This window comes from Aulonocara sp. 'chitande type north' Nkhata Bay, linkage group LG20 (genome assembly GCF_057382095.1).
Source record: "Aulonocara sp. 'chitande type north' Nkhata Bay isolate Kocher_YH1m ecotype deep benthic linkage group LG20, A_spYH_male_GT1.1, whole genome shotgun sequence".
NCBI classification, from domain to species: Eukaryota; Metazoa; Chordata; class Actinopteri; order Cichliformes; family Cichlidae; genus Aulonocara; species Aulonocara sp. 'chitande type north' Nkhata Bay.
Genome location: NC_141363.1, coordinates 2,838,583 through 2,861,655, shown reverse-complemented (window position 1 = coordinate 2,861,655; position 23,073 = coordinate 2,838,583). Strand labels below are relative to the sequence as shown.

The following is a 23,073-nucleotide window of genomic DNA, read 5'->3' as shown; positions in this document are numbered from 1 at the left end:
TTTGTGTCAGTTTGAAGGTAAATAAATGCAGCATAATGACAATATGAACAACAGCAACATAATACAACAGCCATAATAATGAAATAATAATATTTGCTATTGTGAGTGTGTATAAAAAAGAATTTAACAAAAAACATCCGTTTTAGCAAAAAAACAAACAAACCAAAAAAGAAAAAAGAGAAAACAAAACGGGGATAGCGCGAGAGAGAGAGAGAGAGAGGGGGGGAGAGAGAGAGCGCGAGAGAGAGAGAGAGCGAGAGAGAGAGAAATCTAACAGGTGTAGACTAGGACTGCCCATGGACCAAGCGCTGCGAAAGGCGGTACAGTGGACAGACCCTCTGGATAGGAGCGTCAGACCGGCGTGCGCTTTCATTTGGAATTGCGTAAAAAAAAAGTGTTCAAGCAAATATTTGCAAGGTTTAAATTCCTCCGAAGTTTATATCGTTTAGACTTTTTTTCTACCTGGAAAGAAAGGAGGGGATTACGCTCTGATCGAGAAACTCACTTTCTTGGCATTTCCTGCGCGCCCGTCGGCTCTCCAGCTCTCCATTTGGCACGGTAGCGGTCCAAAGTCCTTCAGTCATTTGATGGGACGCGTGAAGTACACTGAGTCACACAGATTTTGTCCTTCAGAAATTAAGGGATTATAAAGAGCCGATGGTGAGTTTATAATATTTCAGTTTTATTTAGCAATTTACTTTTAACCACAGACTCGCTGCAGATATTTTGCATGAATAAATAATCACCTGTAAAAATATGTATATATGTTTGGCATATTTCTACAAAAATGAGTCCTATATTTACTTTAAACTGAACATTTCAATTCCATCACTTTATTTTAATTTCATTGTTTTACTTTTTTTCTTTTAATGCTGTGCTTCATTTAAATTGTGTACATGTGTGTAGTAAGTCAGACCAAATCAGTTATTGAGTGTCTCTGCTCTTTTTACCATCCTTTTTAGATCCAGCTATAGCCAGAAGAGGAACGTTTGAAAAGCACGCCCAAGTCAACAAAATCGCTTTTGGTTTCCTGAAAAACATCTTTTTAATGTGAACAGATAAAAGTGGGAGGTCATAGGATGATTGTGTCAGCCAAAGATCTTTGATGAACTTTTTTTTTAAACTTTCAGCCATGGCATTAAGTGAGATATACACATGAAGTGAAATCCTCTGCTTTGGAGGGAGGACTTAAAAGAAGATTTTTCAGTGAAAAAAACAAAAACTAAAAACACAAACTGTAGATTATTCTTCATCCAACAAAACAAACAAACCTCTACTCCCTCTTCAGTGAGATGAATTTGGCACCAGCTCTCATTTCAGCATACTTCTAATTAAGCTCTGGTTTCACAATCACCATCTCACTGCCAACTACCGTTTCTGCTTGATGCTGAAAATTGAACAGAACTCTAGGATTCCAGGAGAAGTCAGAAAAAGGCAAAGCAGACTTAATCAATTAAATTGTGTTTTTTGTACCATGTCACCACAAATCTGAGACATCGAGATTCTTGTGCTTACTTCTCTAAAAACTGTGGCGTGTGAAGTTTGTATTATTTCAGTCATATAGTCATAATATTTTGAACCCTGGACATTTAAATTTTCTCTTGGATTTTCTCCCTTGGTTGTTTCCTTCGTGGCTCTCTGCCATTTTGTCCTCTCATTCATAGTTGCTCTAGTGATACGCTGTTTCCCCCACACACCCCCAAGTCCTCCTCGTCTCTTTTGCAAATCATACTGGTTCTCTGAGAGGCTTCATCCTGGCCGGCACTATTCCAGCCAAGGGGGAAGAGGACTTCCTGACGCTGGCCGCTTCACGGCTCAGCCGCAGGAAACGCGTCATTGGAGCTGCTGTAGGTGTAGCAATGGTTCTAATACTCTTGGTTGCCATTCCCTTGCTGGTCCACACAACCAAAGGAGGGAATGCTGGAAATGCAGGGAGCCATTATGAAATGCTTGGAAGCTGCAGGATGGTATGTGATCCCTACACCACGTCTCAGCCAGGCCAAGAGCTGACAGCTGCGTCTCCACCCCCCCAGGATTACTCTGGAAAGAAGATAAAGTCTGGGCTTCGAGGGCCTCCAGGGATTCCTGGGCCTCCAGGAGAACGTGGACCCCCTGGAGAGCCAGGAAAACCAGGGCCACAGGGTCCCCAAGGTCCAGGCCCCGGTGGCTATTCTCCCTCACTCTACACTCCCAAAATTGCCTTTTACGCAGGGCTACGAAAGCAACACGAAGGCAATGAAATACTGAAGTTTGATGATGTGGTGACAAATGTTGGTAACTACTATGAGCCGAGCACCGGCAAATTCACCTGCCCACTGCCTGGCATCTATTTCTTCACCTACCATGTTCTAATGAGAGGTGGTGACGGGACGAGCATGTGGGCAGACCTGAAGAAGAACGGACTGGTGAGTACAAGTGTGTGCGTGTGTGTGTGAGGATGCGCATGCATGAAGACGCTGAAATAGAGAATGTATAAGTATGTATTTGTATGTATGCACACACATGACCATGCAGCAGATTTATTTATTTTTTATTTACTGCTGACCATCCCGTCTTACCATTGACTCATATTCACCTCTGTAACATTGAGCTCTTCAGATTCAGAGCACATTTCACTTAGCAGGTGGCAACATGACAGCCAAAGAATGAAACGGCAGTCTTTCTCCTCATTAAGGTGAATTCATGCTATACAGTCTAAAACTGCGGCTACAGGTATTTGCATTCCCACATGTACTGTGGCTAAATGACAAGTGGCAGAATGCAGCCGCTGCCGCCGAAAGGAACAGTCTAATTAGTAAGTATCATACACAGAACTTGATTATCGCCTAAACAGAAGTGCAAAAGAGCACAAGAGAAATGTCTGTCAGAATGTGGACCAGCCAGTTTACACCTCAGCTAAATAAATAATGAATGTAAAATTGACAGTCCACTCATCCCCTCTTTCATTCCCCAGACACTAATTAAAGACAGAGGGGCTGACGGGGGGAGGGGAGAGGAGAGGTGGGATAAATCACAGGGATTTTATCAGAGAACTCCAAATTCAAGAAACATTCTTCAAGTTTCTTTTTACGCATTCATTCATTCATCAAGGACTCTGAATGCAAATGCACTCTGCTCTGAACTTACTCTCTAGACATGTAGTGTATCAAGGACTGTCGGTCAACATGGCTTAGTGCTGGTTCATGCGTACAGTTTACTTTATCATTGCAGCTGTACTAAAGTAGGATGATTAAAACTTGGTTTTGAAAATGCAAAATTAATTGTTTAAAATAATTCATCACCCAATGTTTGATATTTGATGCACTGTTATATATGCATGAGACCACAAAGGTGAATATGTGTTTAAGGCTGTCTGCCTAATGCTCCATATTGTCATTCAAGTCATTTTAGACTGCTAAATAATTTATACATCTTAGATGAGATCCCCTGAACACCCGCTATACTTTCCTCTCCTAACCCCTTCCCAGCTTGTTCATTGATTCTCCATTAATTATCTTTTCACTCAACTCAATTATTTAACCTCACCCAGGTCCATTTGACACCCGTGAGCTGGCCTCTTTAAACAGTTCTGTTAAATAGAGCACTCACCTAACAGGGATCTACCCAAACAGAGCTGCCTGTAGATGGAAATGGAGTGTAAATGAAATTCTGCAGAATGCCTGATCATGTTTGGAGTTATTGAAGCCCTGAGGCAGGCGGGTATTGTGCCTGAGGCCAGTCAGTGGCTAGGGTTTACTAAAAGGGCACTGTGTTTGACAGGTTGCATTCCTGGCTATAGAATCAAACAGCCTGTTTTACCATTGCCGTAGGTGCTGAAGCTTTATTGGATATTTTTCTCTGCCTGCTGCTTTTTTTCTTCTTCTTTTTTTTCTGTTTTTTAGTCGATCGAATTGCCATTGCCACAAATTTGCCTTTCAACTTGTGTTGTTACCTATCTAACAGGTAAGGTCATTTATAACCTTATATGTTGTGTTGCGGCAGCCAGGCCAGGAGAATAATCTCAGAAAGATTCAGCAAGAATGAATGAAACACGAGAGACCGGACATGGCAGGGACATGCTGAGACGTCCATTTAAAGACTCTGAAAAGGGAGAGCAAAACAAGACAAGTGAGTTGATGGCAAGATCAGGGGTGGAGCAGAGGAAGATAGATGACTTAATGGAGGTATGGAGACAGTGGGCTGGTAGACGATGCATCTGGGAGGCTGGTGGTGAAGGCCAGGATGAGATCAGGCATGATGACCAATGGACTCCCACTCAACACGTCTCGACTTGACAAGTGATCAAGGTCGACTAGAGAAAGAGAGAGCGAGCGAGAGAGAGAGAAAAACAGGTCTTGCGAGCTCTGTTTATGCACTAGTTGAGCAAATGTAATGCTTGTTAGAGACACTTTAAGATGAGTGCATTAATTAATTCAGAATGCCAATAAATGCCTTCTGGAAACATTCGAGTTGTATAGCTTCACTTTTATCTCAACTGATAATGTTTAAAACTAGCATGCTGCATGGAGTCTCCGAGTGTGTCATGTGACATGATCTCAGGAGGATGCGCTGACTGGGGCGAGGCTTCCATGGGATTCCTATAGATCCAATACCTATTACCTTCAATAAATCCCCTCCCTGTAAAGCCTACCTGCACACACCTCAATCTAACTTTCACAAATCATTGCAGCATGACACCGTTTCAGAGCCAAGGGATTTGTGATTGAAGGAGGGAGGTCACACTTCAGCTGCTTCCATGTTTGTAATCGACTTAGAGTTTAATTCTAAAGTACGACGTGAAATTTTGATTAACACTTTTCTTGCCCAGCTGATTAACTGCCCTTTATATTATTTGCACTGAACACAAGAAATAAAAATTGGTAAATATGCTAGATATCTATTATATCATTAAGATACTTAACGATTCAATGCATCCAGCCTTGCTCTGCAGAAGACTGTCAACAAGCCCTTCTCATTGTTGACAGCGCTCTTATAAATGGGTTGAATCCCTCCTTCGTCAAATCACTGCCTATAATATAAGAGTTAAATTCTAGTTAATATTCTAGGTTGGTAACAAATGCTATTAGTACAGACCCTGCTAATGTTGGCATGCTTTATGCTGTGAAGGATGATAATACACCACTGAATGTCTCTCCTTTCCCCTCATTAACTGATATGCGAGCTGCTCACCTACACATTTACAATTCTATAACACTCCACTCTGTACATATCTATGTATTAAACTTTCTTGGTGCAATATGCAATGTAGACAAATAGACACCGCTTCGACTCTCATTTTATCTCTCCCTTGTATTTTCATCTTACACAGGCTCTTTTAATAGCTCAGTTAAAGGTCAAGTTATCTCACACGGTAATGTTAAAATGTCATCACTTGCTGTAATGACCGGTACCTGAATTAACTCCCACAGAAGGAGGCGAAGAGGGAAAGACATTGATACACAGTAAGATTTGCTGTCTGAATTCTGATTTTTGTTTAAAATCTGCTTATATGCTCCTGATTAAACACAATAATTAAAAGAAGTCACAGTGCACACAGGTGCCACAGACCACTGGCTACAATGCAGAATGGCAGGTAACAGCAAGCTAAGGCACGGTTCAGTGCTTAAGTCCCTTGTCGCCATGTAATCCCTGGGCTCCCAGAGGAGAGGGAAAACCTATTCAATAAATAATCTATTTCCACAACATCGTGCCCCCCACCCCAACACCCCTGCCATGTGCAGGAGTCCCTTAGGTAAGTTTAACAGCTACTTTTCTATTGTCTCCGCTCTAAGAGGTCAGTATATCACAGTGAATGAATCCTGTCAGTTTTATTACCAGTGGAGCAAAGCACCACAGATAAAAACAAGACTTCATATACCCCCACATCTCCCTGGTCTCACAAAATAGCCTCGCTTGATCAGTCTGTTACTCTAGGCCCCCCTTCCTCAACTCTCTGGTCCTTGTTTTTCTCCACTCTCCCTTCATTTTGTCTATCCTTGCCTGTCTTTTGTGCTGCGGCTCCACTTGTATAGAAAATGACACTGCAGCTGCTCCTTACACCCCCCCTCCTTCTTTCTCGCCCGTGGCCCTCAGCTCCCAGGCGTGTTTACTGGAGGCCCTATAATGAAAGGGCTAGGCAGAGACAGAGACAGCCACAGGCAAGCCCCGGGGGCCCCTGCCTCACGGCTCACAACCCTTCCAACTCCAGGATCAGCACTGTATGCTGCCTGCTTCACAAGGATCAGTTTGTGTCCTCCAGCCGTATCCATCTCTTCTGCCGGCTTCCTGCCCTAATCCCACCACGTCTCCCTCATGCCTCTCTGTCTGGTATCTGCATCACTGGATGGGTTGTATTATTCCTTCAAGCACAGAAACACAAGCTGAAGTATCTATTCACATAATGTCATATACTATTTAAATTATATTTGCTGAGTGATCAATGCTATTCTTATTTATAGATTTTAATTTATTTTTATAAAAGTCGTTAGAATATGAGATGGCCTGAGGGATGAACAGAACTCCCCGCATCGCTTTCCATGACACTGTTTGGCCAAAATAATGAGCTGGATGACATATCCCTGGTATCAATAGGAAGTCACAACAACAGCATCACTGTCAGAAGCAGCCAGTGATGCAAATGTTTTATTGGCTGTCACTACACATGTCAAGCAGAACAATATAACCTTTATGGATGACAGTGTATTGGTTTTGTTGTTTGAGAGATGGTCTTCTGAGGGTCTAAGAAAGGGTAAATTACAACTAATGTTTAATTAAACTAATTGGTCAGGCCGGTTAGCACAAGGGTCTCTAAAATTAGAAAAAAAAGTACGGGTCAAATCTTAACAAAAATTGTATTTGTTATTTGCTAAATGCCTAATATACATTTTCTAAATGATGTAAATGTTTTTCTTTTTAGGCATTTAAATGTGAATCAACTGGTGATGATGAAAAATACATGTGAGAAAAGTTGCTTTTGTTGATATTGCTTTGAATATAGAGAAGATAGCACTAACATGGACAGATAATAATTTAAAGAATGTAAGACTCAGTTAGCTTTACGAGAAGCATGCAGTTGGTTGGTTATTAGGTCTTTTTGAGATAATCTTTCACAGATTTAGGAAAATGCAAACATTATAGGAGCAGGCTAGCTGCTTAAATGAAAGGAATTAAATGAAAAGAAACAAAGTGTTGAAATGCATCTTTTTTAAATAACACATGCTAAGAAATATGAATAGATCTAAAACAGTGAGAACAAGCTTTTCAGATAAAAGTCTTTTTAGGTCATCTTAATGTAAAAATACCCCAATAAACCACATACTATATATGAAGCATTCCCTGGTGGACTGGAGAATATACCTGTATTCCATCAGGGCATCTAATGTAATGAAACAAGACTGTTGGAGTAGCCTAACAATAGCTGTGGTTAGTTTTACTGAGTGTCTTTTATGCTGCGAGCCCCCAGAGACTGACTTCTCAGCTCCTTAATCAATCTGGTTTAGAACGGACAGGGCCATGCTTAACAACTGGTCACCAACATGCAGTATCGTCTCATTTAGGACCACCTACAGATATTATTCCCGCAATACAATCCAACTCCAGGCTGGACAGATGGTTAACAGCATGTTCAGTTAAGGGAAAAACAGATTGGTGCAGTGGGAAACAAGCATATTTTTTCAGTTACAGTAATTCGAGCCGTGTTGCTCTGCGATTGACTGTTTTCGAATTGATGCATGCTCATTGGGGAGAAAGAGGCACCGGTGACGGGAATGACATGATGGTAGTTGAGTTGCAGATCATATTCTGTGGCTGTCATGGATATGTGCGTGGCTTGTCTGGCTGCTGACATAGATTGAGTGCTCCCACTGTAGATGGACACTGAGCCAGACATAAGGCCACTGATGGCTGACATGTGTCTGATGATTGGAGCCGCTACAACAGAATTATTGATACATCCTACTTAGAGGGCTTTCTTTCTTTTTTATTTTATTTTTTTAAGGAGTGCTGATGTTCTGTGCATTTTTAAACACTGAAACCGCTTTAATATTGTTTAAATTAAACTCTGGATTGCCTGAAGATTATTCATATTGCAAGGTATATACTTACTATCTGCCCCCCTTACATGTATATGCAAGTTTAAATAACACACTTAATACAAATCCTATTTCTTGTACAGCAGTAACTCAATCTAGGCATGTGTATTTGTCCACACACAGCAAATCCAATTAAATGTGTTAACAAACAAGTAAAGATCCACTGCTGCCTGCTCAATAATACCAAACTCAAGCACAGCATGCAAATGTGAAACTGTCTAGCTTAAGCATAGCCACTCAATATCATGCATATTGAGCTGGTCCAGCATCATAAGCAACAGGTCAATAGATGATGTGGATAGTGATGCTGTTTCTCGGCTGAACCACTTTCCCCATAGACAAAACGTTGTCTCCAGTTAGTCCGCTTGTTTCCACCACCATGCAGCTCTCCATCACTCAGCATTTTGCCCTCAAGTCCCACGAGCAGCTGATCAATAAAAGACATAGTAGCTGTGTTCACCTCTGAGGTTACAGGTCAGTGTCCCATCCATGTGTTTAAGCAGCATCATTGATGGAGGTAACTCTGAGGTATAGGCTGTAATAATGAGTTACAACCCATCCTAAAATAAATGAATATTTTTTAAAGAATACAGTTTTAAAAATAAGCATAATGTGATGAATGTGGAGACTGATGCATGACACTTTTTGCTACAAGGAGCTCTCGCTGACTATGAGGCAGCTGTTTGTGCAGTTTTGTCCGTGTTCTAATTGTCATTGTGTATGTCCTCTGTCGGTGACAGGTAAGAGCAAGCGCCATTGCTCAGGATGCTGATCAGAATTACGACTATGCCTCCAACAGTGTGATCCTGCATTTGGACGTAGGTGATGAGGTGTGTGTGCAGCTGGACGGAGGGAAGGTCCACGGAGGAAACACAAATAAGTACAGCACCTTCTCCGGCTTCCTCATCTACCCAGACTGAATTTAATCCCTGCAGAGTGCGAACAATAAAAAAAAATAAAACAAAACACCAACATACATATAGACACACTGACACTTACACAGACATATACATATGCAAATTGATGCACAAACACAGAAATGCAGTGCACACACAAAAATATGCACATAGATGAATACAAGCAAGCACACACACACTCATACATATCTGCATAAAGACATTTTGAAATTGCAGCGTACAACAAAGGAATAAATGAAAATCAGAGAAAAATGGAATAAAGTCAATCTGTGCCAATAGTCCTTTATTGGTGCCCTTTGAATACAAATATGAATTTCAGAATATGTACAGTATAGGTGCAAATTCAAATTCTACATTGTGGCTCTAAAATATCTAAAGAATTGTAATGTATTATATATTAAATGACACTGTGCAAACGAGAATAAATGAAAGAGCATAAGTCTGGCTGTCGTGCTGCAATGATGGTGTTAAGGGTGCCATTAATTAACAAAGCTGAGACAAACGTGTTCCAATCTTTACCTGCACAGTATTTATTTACACATTTCTGCTCCGCTTTCCAACAATCTGTTTGAATGGCCTGCATACATTTTGCAACTCATCATTGTAAAATACTTTCCTCTAAGCTTCAAAGTGAATTACACCAATTGAAATGAATTAAATCCCTGTTGTGATTCAGCGAGCATTGGGACGATACTGATTAAAGCGAGGCCATTTGAATAAACAGATGTTTGACTCCTCTCTTCTCTTTTGATTATGGCGCCGAATGTCACTTGGCAGGACAAAAGAAAGCATCTGAACATTGCAAGGAAACATATCACAATGCATTTCATCGATGGCACTTTTGTGTACTGAAATTTTAATTGCCAAGTGCATTATATTGTGTGTGTTTGAGAGCACGTGCGTGTATGTGAGTACGTGGGCATGTTAATATGTGTGAGTGGATATATAAATCATGTAAGATACTGGGGAGGTGAAACATTGACAAGTCCAGTGTTTTATTTTCATTAAAGGTTGTACATTTCACACCTTACTAGAATTACACTGCCATGTCTGAGATACCTTGTCAAAGAATCACCATATGTAAAAGAGTCATTTTGGGATGGGCTATGAAGTATATTGAAACATTTGAGTTGACAGTTGCTATTAAAAATATCTACACCTACACTTTCTGTGTTCTTGCATGTTGTTTTGGCATGGTGAAGGTCAGTGCTAAATATAGGCACCTACACTCATAAACACGCACACGACCTTTTTATTTTTATTTGAATTGACCAGCTGGACTGACTTGAATTGAGTAGATGACATGACTCCGTGGACCTATAGTCAAAATCGAAATGGCAGCCTGCTTCAGTGTGGATTTCCAATATATGTTAAGACACTAAGACACAAACAAATATTTGACAATATTGACCTCAGCTTATAAAAGGCTCCACTACATGCAGGTAATGTATACATTTAAATGTAGAATCAGCTGTGCAAACAATCCAAACTGGTCTTGACAATTATCTATTATGCTTTTGACACAAAGCTCACCATTAACGAAAATATACAACTGTTGTCTTTGCAAATATTGGCTGAAATCTGAATTTACTTCTTGCAGCTCAGTGATTTTATGGATGTCATACTCGGCTCTTTCGTTCTCTCTTTCCCTTCCTCCCTCCAAATCTCACTCTCTCACACAGACACTCTGTTCCTCACCTAACCTAAACCTTAACCTTTAAGTGTAAAACTTAATTATTTACATTTTGGACACTAGATTTTTGTCCCTGTAAGGAAGATAATAATTTTATTATGCAAACAATATTTGAGTCCATGCAAAATAAGCAATGCCAGTCCCACACACTTATACCCTTTGGTCTCTTTATGTGAGACTATCATGAAATATCAGGACACATTATTTATAATTAAGGTACAATGCTATTGTAAACATGTTTACCAAATTCCCTCACTCATTCACCTCAAATATTTGATAAATCAAACTCACGGTTATTTTCATTACTGTTTATATTCTCAACCCAAGGAAAAAAACATTGAAACCCATCGAAATTTCCTAAAGACGCATCATTTCATGTCTTATTTTTGTCCAGCAGCAATGCACGCTCAAATTTGAAAAGCTGGAACTAGTGCATTTTTGCCTCAGAAATTACTCGAGTGATTAGTTTTGGAATTTTCTGTCTATTGATTGAAAGACTGAAAATCTCAGCCCTGGTGTTTTTTCTTACCTACAAGCACCAAAATCATATTAAAAAGAATATGCGATCTCTTTTTAATCACATAAAGAATTAAAGTAATTGGGATTCCAGGGCTTTTTTAAAAGTTATCTAAGTGGATCAGTAGCTTTTAATTTCACCACAAAAATCTGTGCAAACTACTAACCACCTTTATGTTTATTAATAATCAATAAAGTCTGATATTACACATGAAATGATCAAGATTAAAAAAGGTGGGCAATATTTCAGATGATGCATAATTATTGGTGCATTGCACAAAATGTTTTTAAAGTTCACAAGAAGGCCCAAATGTGCTGTAAAAATAAAGTTTGCACACAAATTCCCAAATCTTGTTTCTGTGAATAATTTCCCCACATTCAGGACCAGTAGCTTTTTAGAGTAGGCACTTCATCACTTTTTAAACCAGTAAGAAGGAGACATCATCTCCATGTTGAAGAGAACGCATCTTGAATTTTTCTTAGATCACTGGCTGAAAGTGAAGTATCTAATTACAGTAGAGAGCTGAAGACAGTCTAGACGTAAAGGATTTGGTGAATCTGTTGCTCCTGAGCAGAAAAAGGAGGATGTAGCCGCACCGCGCCTGGGCCCAGCCCCCGGCTCTCTCTCCTGGCAGATTCCAGTTGAAAGTTAATTGGACGGGGAGAGGTCTGAGACAGGCTGTGCTGAGGCCCATTAGTGATTCCCCTGTCGAATGCAGAGCCACGAGGATCACAGACTCACAAATAGGAGGATTAAAATAATCAATAGCCTTGACTTCCATCGACCACACACATACACACACACCGAGTAATTAGTGGACAACCTATTCAGCACTGGACTATGACACCCTCCTGAACCTTACCCCCCACACACGAGCTCCACACTCCAATAGCTGTAGTGTCTAATGAGGGGAAATAGTTGTGGCTGCTTGTGAGGAAAGTGAAGAAAAGGTCAGGAAGCCACCAAACAGCCCTCTACTGCTCATGTCTGTGCTTTGTCATTTCCTCATTTCTCTGAAAATTTACAGCATGGCCAGAAGAAATATAAAAAACAAAACTTTTAATGTTTCTAAACAGCTGCTGCAAACAGATGAGATCCTACATTAGAAACTAGTGTCACCGGAAACAAACTCCTGTACAATAATTCTAATTTGGCTCAAGTCAGCAAAAAGGGCTTTTGAAGGCATGTCTTTGGTATAAACCGTAAATTCTGACAGTCAACCAATGCAAGTGTAGTTGTTTACACATTTGCTTAAGAAGTGAAAGATCATTGGTTCGATTCTGGGATACAAAAATCCCTTGGGGATTGCACCAGGAAGGGCATCTGGTGTAAAAATCTAAATTGAATGTGTGCAGCTATACGCTGTGGTGCCCCCATGTGAATAAGGGAGCAGAATAGAGCAGCTTTCTGCACTGAAGGCTCAAGCAAGACAGATATCAGCAGTAATACTGCCCTCTTGTGTCAGCAGAAACCCCCCCACAAATAAAGAAGATCAATACAGCAAAATATCTTTCACTGTATCATACTAAATCAAACAAAACAACCACATGGGTTCTCAGAAAACATTTATTTAAATGCAGCAACAAAATCTGTTTGAATTCTAAACACAGAAAACTTTTTTTCTGCCTTAGTATGGCTTTAAATACACTGGTTTACCGTACAGTCAGAAACACTTTTATTCAGCCGTAGCAAGTCTTAGCAATGACACAGCAGGTTGGTGACAGTATATGTATTTTAAAGGTCTTATCTAAAAAAATTATAATAATCCGAAGTTATTGCATAATGATTTATGTTTTCTTACATGATGAAATGCTGCTGCAGGTAATATAAACCAAAATGAATAAAAGTTGGTCACACAGGTGAAAAGGCCTGGAAGCAAAACCTGGATCTTTTGTGAGGAATGTAAAGGCACTTCTTAAATTAAAGATGGAGTAATAACTCATGGAAAGAAGCTAAATGGAAAAAGGGGGTACATGAAAAAAAAAAAAAGAGAAAAAAGTGGGTTGCTCTTCGTCTTCACCCGCTCATAACCATTCTGACCAGTTCTGTAAAGGAGAAATAAAAGAGAAGTGTGAGTTTCATGGTATCAGTTTTTATAGAGACCCCCTCCAACTACAGCATGTGGAGGTAATGTCCCCTCCTCATCCGGCTTTGCTGAGCCTGGGTGGGAGATGCTGCATTTGGAGGCAGATCTCTCCACATTCTGCTCGCCCAGAGCAAAAGAAGGGTTGAAGAGGCAGGGATGAGAGAAAGAGGTGAAATCACCTCAACCTCCTATTGAGCCAAAGCAACTGGCAATCTAAGATCCAAAAAGAGCTGGTTAGAGAAGCCATCCTCGTTGTATGCTTTCCTCTAGCTGAGAAGAAGAGAAAAGCGAAGAAGGTCAAGGGAGCTACAGTCCAGTTGAGAGACGGCCAGCTACAAATTCAGTTTCCAGTAATACAGAGGAAAGAAACAGTCAGCACAGGAGCGACTCATTGCGATTCTCTTGTTAGTAGAAAAAGGGACTGGTCCACTCTCCCAAAGCTGGTGACTATACCATCTAAAAATGTAAAACATGACTATCTGAAAAGGTACATCTTATATGTGTGTTGCATCTGTGAAAAGACCAGTACCTCTGACACCAGTATAGTAAAGGCCTGTTTAATAGCACCAGTGACATGCAAACGAGATTAGAAGAGCTGCAACATAACCACACCACCACACCAGTCAGTTCGAATGCCTTCGCTTCATGGCCACCGGGCTTTTCCTGAATGAGACCAGTCTCTTCCCTGTGTGTCCACCATATCCCCATAAATATAGGGGGGAGTCATAGACACATGCAGAGGGCCATGCTGCAGGCCAGGGGCCAAGACAGAGGGCTGCAGGAGAGAGAGGGACAGAAGAGCAGGAGGCTACACATGGGTCAGAGCCTCAAGTAGAAACGAGGAAGACCACCAGGCTTTCCCACATACATCTATGGGTCAAATCTACTTAGCAACAGCGCACTGTCCCAATTTACCAATACAAACAGCGCAACTAAAGCTGACTAGCGTTAGGATGGCCTAATGCAGCTGGATTATCTGGAAACTAAAAGCAGGAAAGCCTGGAGGTGCTATCCAATGGTATACAATGCCCGTACCGGCCCTCAGCCTGACATGATGTGACGAACAAACGCTGTGGAAGAAGAACATTAACACACTGTCAGACGCTGACATTTAAACAGAGCCTCTTACAGAAGTCCATTAAACAGAAGAGGTAAGAACAGGTATTAGAAGACGCCAACATGAATGATACGGAGCCCCCTGAAGGGTCACAGGAAGGAATTTTGCAGGGTTACGTTTACGCTGAAGCACAGGAACGTTTGCATTCCTTCAGATCCATATGAACACTTGATATGTTTAATAGCACATTTATGTCTATGTGACACTTTACTTTTACCCCTTTCAAAAGGCTCAGTGAAATGGACGCCAAACTCACACATACATAACTTTAAGCTACATTCAATTGACTTTTCAGAAAATGCACAATAACTGAAGTCAGCATAGCCTACACACAATGAATGCCATGCATGAATTTTGAGATGAGTTGAGATGATGACATCCTGTTGCATTAGCTTAATTGTAGCCAGCATCCCATCTTGACCTTTTATATCATCAGCTCTCACCTTCGTAATTGATGCACCCATTTGCATCTTCGTGTCCTGCCAAGAGCGTCTCTACTTCCTCCTCTGTCATTTTCTCACCTGATAAATGGAACATAACAGAAGTAATTTAAAACTTACAAATTAAAATGTTGGAAAGATAAAAATACATTTGCAATTCCCTGGATATCAATTTGTATACCAATTTCAGGAACAATACGCTTCTGGAACTTGAAATCAATGTAAGTAGTGTGATCCCAACAGAGTCCTACATTTCCATTTGAATAGCTATTAAGAAATGATAACAATATAGCTTGCCTAACGTGGTGAGGACATGACGTAGTTCTGCTCCCATTACTGTGCCGTTGCCCTCCTTGTCAAAGACACGGAGTCCCTCCACGAAATCCTCCATCGTCCCCTGATCTTTATTCTTAGCAATGGCCTGGAACATGGGCAGGAACTGCTCGAAGTCGAGCATTTTGGTGTTCATCTCTGCAAAAAAGTAAAAATAAATAAGGCAGGCCTGTGTCAGAGAAGATTCCCTTTTGTCACTGCTGTATGTAACACCCAGTACGTTCAATCTTGTTCCCTCACCCTCAGACTTGGGGTTGCCCAGGACTTTGAGCACCTCGGCGTTAACCGGATTTTGCCCCAGGGCCCGCATGACATCTCCACACTGGCTGTAGCTGATCTTCCCATCTCCTGTCCTGTCGAACAGCAGGAATGCCTCCTTAAACTCTGCAGGACACACAGACACGTGATAAATTAAAGTATGAACATGAATTATTTAAGACGAGATGTTCATGAGTATGAGCAGAAATGATAAAGAGATAGGAAATGAACTGGAAATGAAAGCAGAAAAGCAACGGATTGGAAAAGAACAAGAGAACAAGCAGACTAAAGAAAGATCCTGATTAAGACTAAATTATAAACTTACAAGTTATCTGGCAAAACAGACAGGATGCAAAGCACCGAACTGACAAACCTGCCCAGCTTTTGTATGACACTCAACGCATGAAAATGTTAGCCAGTCTCGCTAAGATAACTGATCATATTGCGAAAACTTACACTTTACACAAATGAATCTTTGGTAAAGTGTGGTGCAAAGTTAAAAAAAAAAAAAAAACAAACAACAAAAAAACAAAACACCATCTGCACACCATCTGATGATACTGCAACCATCACTTCCTCAAAAACTCTTTACTACAGTTACAGTCGATTTACTGCAGTTAATGCCTGCATGTTAAGGGTTTGTGCATTTCCCACCTAAACTATTTCACAAGTTGTGTTCATTCTTAAACAAAGGTTAAAAAGACTCAAACCTGTATTAATACAAGGCATCAAAAGCAGGCAAATCTCTCTAACAGGCAGTGACGTGCTTAGTAATTTTACTAGAAAACAAATGCAACAAAAACTCAATTCAGCCAACCGCTGCAAAAATGTTAATCGAATAACAGTTTCAGTTAAGCTTCATGCTGATCTAGTATCACCTCTAACAACCTCTAATAACTTTTGGACACCCTTTTAGCTTTGATCAGACACAAAAGGCCATCTAGCACAATAGTCTTGGAGGTAGCATTTTCTTGCCAATGACCGGAGGAGCTTCATTTAACACCATCACTGTTTGGCAACTCCACATATTAATATTGTATACTACTAATGAACAGTTAATAAACCTCTGAGGCATCTAAACCTTCTTAAGCCTTTACATTAAAAAGTATTGAGCATCTTTGTTGCTGCTCAAGTGGAGTCAGCTTTATCAACTGTCAATGATCTAAAAATCAGCCATTCTAGTGTCAAACAGTGAAATAAATGCTTGCCTAAGCTCCAGCAATCAGGGAGACACGGAGCATGATTACACAACAGCAGGCAGTTTCTAATGTTATAGAAAAAAAAAAAGTCCCCCCCCCCCCCCCCCAAAACAAACAAACAAAAAAAAAGGCGTAGGCACTGTTGTGTAGTTTTTTTTCCCCCTGTTCTGAGGAATGTCTCTCTTCCTTTCTCGCCTGCGAGCACTTTTCCCAGCACCATATTTGGTTATTAGAGGAGTGGAGAGAAGGAGGAGGAGAGTGAGAGTAGCTCTGGCCTATTATGTCAGCTATGATTAAACAAACCAGCCCTAGGACAAAACCCATCCACCACTTTATCCAGCACCAAAAATGGGCAGAGTGGAGATGAGCTATTTGGAAGATAGCAGGCAAAGTTTATGGTACACTGACAAAAGCGGGAAAGCCTGCGCTCTAACAGAACAAGACTTGTGAGAGCAAATATGGACTCTGGCCATGATTGGCTTTTCAAAACTTCTTTCAAAATAAAATAAACCAAAATAAAACTGCAACACACATCAAGGCCGGTGAGTAGTACAACATTATGTGCAACTATGGCTGACTTTGACGTACCAAACACCAGTGCAAAGCGGCTATCGTACACATTTACGACAGACTTGGCTCCACAACCGACATGCAGATCACACCCTAAAACACTCCGAGATGGCCATCAGTTTAGTGTAAGGCGTCCCCTTTACAATGACTTACCATGAATCTGATCCAGGTTAAATTCAATCTGGAAAAGGACAAGCAGTTGCAAGTGGAAAAAAAGTGATGAAACAGTACGAAAATATAAAAAAGGAGAAACAGAAGGAAAACTTAGGTCTAAGGCCACGACTGCTACTGCTGCTGTGGCGGACGGAGGACTTAGAGCAGGATGATAGTGGAGGTACAGGGCAAAGTGTCATCTGGAAAAAGCACGAGTGAAAGAACACCAAACAGGAGAAATACGATGGACATGCCACAACACAAAAGCAAGACTCACCGAGGATTTGATCTTCTGAGAAGTCAGACTGTTTAAAAAGAAATTAGGCTACATGAAAATGGTTCCTTAAAGCTGTGCAAAGCTCGCTCGCGTTTACATCAAAGGATCTGTGAAATACTTTACAGTTATTTAGATTGCCTGAACTTGCAGATAACATTTCCCACCGTTACCACATTCACTAATGCTTAACCTAAACCCAGTCATTACATTAGTCGACAAGTCGTATAATTGTTAACTTTATCCGCCATTCAAGCTAGTGCTAGCTTATCTAAAGTTGCACTTCCGCTTGCGCCCAGCGGTCCAATTCGGATATTCAAGTTCATCTTAACATCTCTGCAAAGTTCGGCCATTTTGTTAAAAGACTGAAAATAATATCTAACTGCATAACAACTGCGGTAATGCTAAGATGTGAATGAGGGGAAAAAACCCACCATGGCTGTGTCGGCTAAGGTGTGTCCGAGACGACGGCAAACCAAAGAATGTGACGGGTCGAGTGGAAGGTGGGGTGAGAAAAACCAAGCAGGCGTACGTCATCACGCACAGGACGCAGGAACTGACGTCTCGGCAGCTGCCGCGCTCCATATATAGAAACAAAGCTGAAGGTATGGTATGTGATTTACAATACATGGATATGGAGCCTTCGTTTTATGATTAAGGTGACAAGTAAATGGAATAAACGGCTTAGGCCTTAAACCTGATTTTAGGCTAAAAGTGGATTATGATGGTCGGCCTGTCCTTTCCTTTATGGTTATGGTAACGTTATTCACAAATGTCCATTAATTAAAATATAGATTTTTTTTTAAATTTGATTTTCAGATTAGGAAGAATGATGCTATTGTGATGATGTAATGATGTAATGATGTCTGCTGCTGGGTTTGCAGGCTGTGTTTAAGCCACATTTTCTTCAAGCCATATTTTGTGGCAAGCCCTCTGTCCCGCATGCACTGTGAAGTTGGACAAACCTTGTTTCAGCTATCTACTCTGCAAATTTTTACAGGATCAACATCTTGCATGAGCATAGAATTGGAAATGAATTTTTGACTGAGATTAAATTTAAAGGAGTTAATTATTTAAGTCGATCATTAATCAATGAGCCACTAGACCCCTTTTAAAAGAAATTATTTTAAGGATGTTATATAACAAAAAACACTTGCGTGATTGAGCTAAGGGACCTGCATTAGTGTTGTGGGTGTCTGGCCATCCAGGAAAGATGGATTTTTTGAGTATAGTAAGATCATGGACTGATGTCATATCACTTTATAGGCCAAAGACCTTTTTTTATTTCCTAGATGGCGGCCCGGCTTCTTGTCATGTCTGTGAAGTGGGTAACTTAACATGGCCCACATATCCTCACCAGCTAAATGGGGCAGTCTCACTCTATAAAACAGTGCATGCAGTGGCAACACTTAAAGCATATGAGGATGGCAGCAAAAGCTGGGGCACAAACCAAGCTAAGCTATATTACTGCACATATAAATACATTTTTTAAATTAAGAATGATTGCCTATTCCTGCTTTTAACCTTTTAACATTACAAGCCCACATGATTTTGATTCAAATGTTTTTAACAAGTGGTCGAGGTTAACTAAATTCCTATATCCACTGAGGTTTTTATATCAGCGCGCCCCTGAAAGGACTAAAATCCCCATAAAGCAATGACATTCAAAAGTATTCAAACATCCTGCTGCAATACTGGTTTATATTTGTTTAACACATGCAAACCTTTTTAACATTAATCTTGTAATGCCAGAAGGACACAACTGGTGGCTGGGTATTTTACAGCTGACAGTTAAAGTGTAGTGTTAAACACACACTGCAGCTGGTATACACTCACTGGCCGCTTTATTTGATACATCTTACAAGTCCTGGGTTAGACCCTCCTTTTTCTTCAGAGCAGCCTTAATTCTTTGTGACATAAATTCAGAAATGTGCTGGAAACATTCCTCATTTTGACACGTCAGCAGGCATTTGCTGGAAATTTATCAGCTTCACATCCATGATGCAAATTTTCCATTTTGCTACTTACCAAAGGTACTCTGTTAGAATGATATCTGGTGACAGTGGAGGCCATTTGAGTGCAGTAAACTCACTGCCATGTCATGTCATCACTGTCTGAGATGTTCTGAGCTTTGTGATATAGTGTGTTATTCTGTTGGAATCAGCCATCAGAAGATGGATACCCTAAATAAAGGCATGATCATCTGTAATACTCAGGTAGGCTGTGGGATCCAGATTGCCAAGAAAATATCCCCCACACCATTATACCACCACCACCAGCAGCCTGAACTGTTGCTACAAAGCAGGACGGATCAGTGCTTTCACGTTATTCTGACCCTTACTGTTCAAATGTTGAGGCAGAAATCAAGACTCATCATACCAGGTGTAGTTTTTCCAATCTTGTGTTATCCAATGTTGGTGAGCCTGTGTGAATGGTAACCTCAGTTCCCTGTTCTTCTCTGGTAGGAGTGGCCCTCGGTGCGGTCTTCTGCTGCTGTGGTGATCTACGTCAGGGTTCCATAGCTTTTGCATTCAGAGATGCTGTTCTACGTGCCTCGGTTGTAACAAAGGTTTGGGTAACAACCAGTCTTGCCATCCTATTGCCTCAAAGCACATTAAAAGTCTATATACTAATACTAATCACCTTGAAATTCAGCAGGTTGTGCTGACGATGTCTATAAGCCTAAATGCCTTTAGTTGCTGCCATGTGCTTGCTGATTACACATTAGCAAATAATAAATCAATAAAGTGCTCAGTGAGTGTATGCCACTGTGCCAGAATAGTGGATGCAGATAATTGTGAACAATGAAATTAATGCAAAGTAAAATAATGTCGCTTTCTAAATGATCTCATGATCTTTTGACAGAAGAACTTATTGCCTTATTTAACTTTTGAGGGTAAGCTATGAAGTAAATGTTTAAAGATCTTTGGATACAATAACTGCAAAACATCAGAGAAGTATGAGAAGGTCTATTCTTTTGTTTTAATCTCATTACTTTATCTAGAAAAAAAATAAGAGTTTGCTCACTTTGAATTTCAATGGTCTTAACTTTCTTTTTGTAGAAATCACTCTTGTGTGGGTTTTGAGATACAGGCAACGAATTTGAATTATCCTTCTGATGACAGAAATAGCACATGCTGTGACAGGAAACTGTCTCTAAGGGGGCCACTCACTGACTGACAACCAGTGCTGCTGTTACTGTCCCATTTCTTTGATTAACTTAGATTCTCTCTTGGTCTTTTTAATTAGCTGCACAATTAAAAGAAGCTACTTTGCAAATAATTAGAGATATTATTTGGAATAAATTTCATAAGAGACCACTATTATGTATCTTTCACTGAGCTTTAATCTGTTTTCTAAGAGGCATTAATGACATACTGGGTGTAAAACTAGACTGGCTAGATGCGACTCATACTTTAGTCATACTTTATGAATGCCCCACATAAGCTCTGTTACAAAAATATGTACTGCAGACGACCCACTCACCTCCAAAGTACTGGGATCAAAAGGTGAATCAGAGGGACGGAGCATCCTAGGCTTTTGCTCCGGTTTTGGAGTTGCAGGAGCTGAAGGCATGCAGGGATACGGAGGACCGAGTCTGGGTTGGGTCACTGATGAGGGAGACTTCTTAATGGAGGGTTCTCTTTTTGGAGACATTCCTGATGTCCTGGTAGAGTTACACTGAGTGTCAGATCTCTGCACTAGCAGCCAGTATGGCGCTGAGAGAAAAAATTTCAAGCTATGAAGTAAGTTGGGTGTATCCTGTTGAGGAGAGGGGGGAGGAGATCAGATTTATGATGCTGATGATGCTCAGGGACTGGCAGGTGGATGAGGCAGAGGTGAATTAGTGAAGCAAAGCGTAGGAGGAGTGGAGATGAAAGTGAGGGTGTAAAATAAAGAAGGGCCAAATATAGAAATCACCATCCTCCTCTGACTTCATTTATTTGGGTCAGAAGAGTGTGTGTGTGTGAGAGGGAGAGAAGAGAGAGAGGATTGGGTGCTAGTTTGTGCTATAAATGCCTAGAAACAGATGCAAAGCATTAAAAAGCTTACATTTCCTGAACCAAGAGTCTAGAATATGCATAGTTCAGTGAATTCTGACAAGTGCATAAGGTACTATGAATAGTCATTGATTGGGCTGTAGGGGTACTGAAGTATCTCCCAGACAGGCTGTACACCAGACAGATCACCAGTGTATCACGGGTCCAGCACAGGAAGACACACACATTCACAGCCACAGCATTGTCTTTGGATTCTGGAGTTCCTGCAGGAAATTCACGCAGGTACAGCGAGAAGATGTAAACTTTACAAAGAAAGGCCCCAGCTGGCAGGTCACCTTCTGGCTGTATCATTGTACCGCTGTGCTGCCCAAGATTGTAACATTCATTCTAATTTTATGCTACGGATCACTCGAGGTTGCTAAATTTATTCTATCTTTTCATTTTAATATACATTTGGGGTTAATTCACAATAATATTCACTTAGTTGTATCTATTTTTAAGTGTAAATACCTTGTCTCGTGTCCAAAAACAGTTTTCTAGTGCAGACTCTGCCTATAAAATAACATTAAAGAATATCTAAAAGCACTCCTAAATCAAACATGCAACATACAACTTGCTTCCCCTTGTGACAAAGAATCAGCTAGAAGTAGCTTTATTTTTACATTCTGATGTTGTGGTTGTAACTCCTATAATATTACATGCACTACTGTATGTGTAAGCCTCTATAGTAAAGTGTTATAGCAAGCCATCATCAAACCTCAGACCACCATGGTCCAGTTTGAAATGTGACAATGTTCAGTAGTCAAGACAACCCTTTAATCACAGCTCTGATCATCACACAAGCAGAAATGTTTTAATTTATTTCCTTTGTGTTTTCTGTGTTTTCATCAATTAATCATCTGCTGATGATTTACTGGTTGAGGCTTATTTTCAGTCAACAGCTTTGTTTTCAGATTAAGTTCCCCCCCCCCCCCCCTAAATAACAAGATATGAGTGTGTTTAGGATCAAAACGAGATCTGTGGTTTCATTAGTTCAGTTTCTTCTTAAAATGAAACTATTTCATTGTCATTTTAAAAAAATTACGGAAGCTGATTTGAAAAAGATTTTAGGATTTGATTTTTGGAACCAACCCCCCAAAATTTTACTTATACAATTAAACCAAATGATTATTATTTGATTCACCACATTTAAGTGCACATTATAAGTTTTTCCCACGGAATAAAGTTGCATAAAAATGTAAAAGATGTGGCCTTTTATCGTAATACACTACTATCTATTCAAATTTAAATTTCAATCTTGAGAGAATTAAGAATTTCAGTTGAGAAACAAATAAGTAAACCCGATGTAAACGACCTCCTGCGGCTGCCCTGCAGTACCTTCACGGCCCACCAGTAGAGCGCAATCCATACATTGGGAATCACTGAACAAACCCATCAGCCGTGAGG

The 23,073-nt window shown here is 40.4% G+C and overlaps 2 protein-coding genes across 3 annotated transcripts; one reads left to right on the top strand and one right to left on the bottom strand.

Moving 5' to 3' along the window:
* Positions 1-311: 311 nt before the first annotated feature.
* c1ql4a (complement component 1, q subcomponent-like 4) lies at positions 312-10,143 on the top strand. Its single transcript, XM_086278686.1, has 3 exons — positions 312-660; positions 963-2,405; positions 8,810-10,143. Exons 2-3 carry the CDS (start codon positions 1,860-1,862, stop codon positions 8,987-8,989), a joined length of 726 nt encoding a protein of 241 aa, XP_086134812.1. The 5' UTR covers positions 312-660; positions 963-1,859; the 3' UTR covers positions 8,990-10,143.
* A 2,601-nt stretch (positions 10,144-12,744) lies between these two features.
* LOC147304826 (myosin light polypeptide 6) lies at positions 12,745-21,298 on the bottom strand. 2 transcript variants are annotated; one of them, XM_086278688.1, is made up of 7 exons: positions 21,113-21,298; positions 17,353-17,380; positions 15,413-15,556; positions 15,137-15,310; positions 14,843-14,920; positions 14,318-14,352; positions 12,745-13,241 (listed from the first exon to the last, which is right to left on the bottom strand). In XM_086278688.1, exons 1-6 carry the CDS (start codon positions 21,281-21,283, stop codon positions 14,324-14,326), a joined length of 624 nt encoding a protein of 207 aa, XP_086134814.1. In that variant the 5' UTR covers positions 21,284-21,298; the 3' UTR covers positions 12,745-13,241; positions 14,318-14,323. The 2 variants fall into 2 exon arrangements, with proteins under 2 accessions (XP_086134814.1, XP_086134815.1); XM_086278689.1 differs by lacking the exon at positions 14,318-14,352.
* Positions 21,299-23,073: the final 1,775 nt, after the last annotated feature.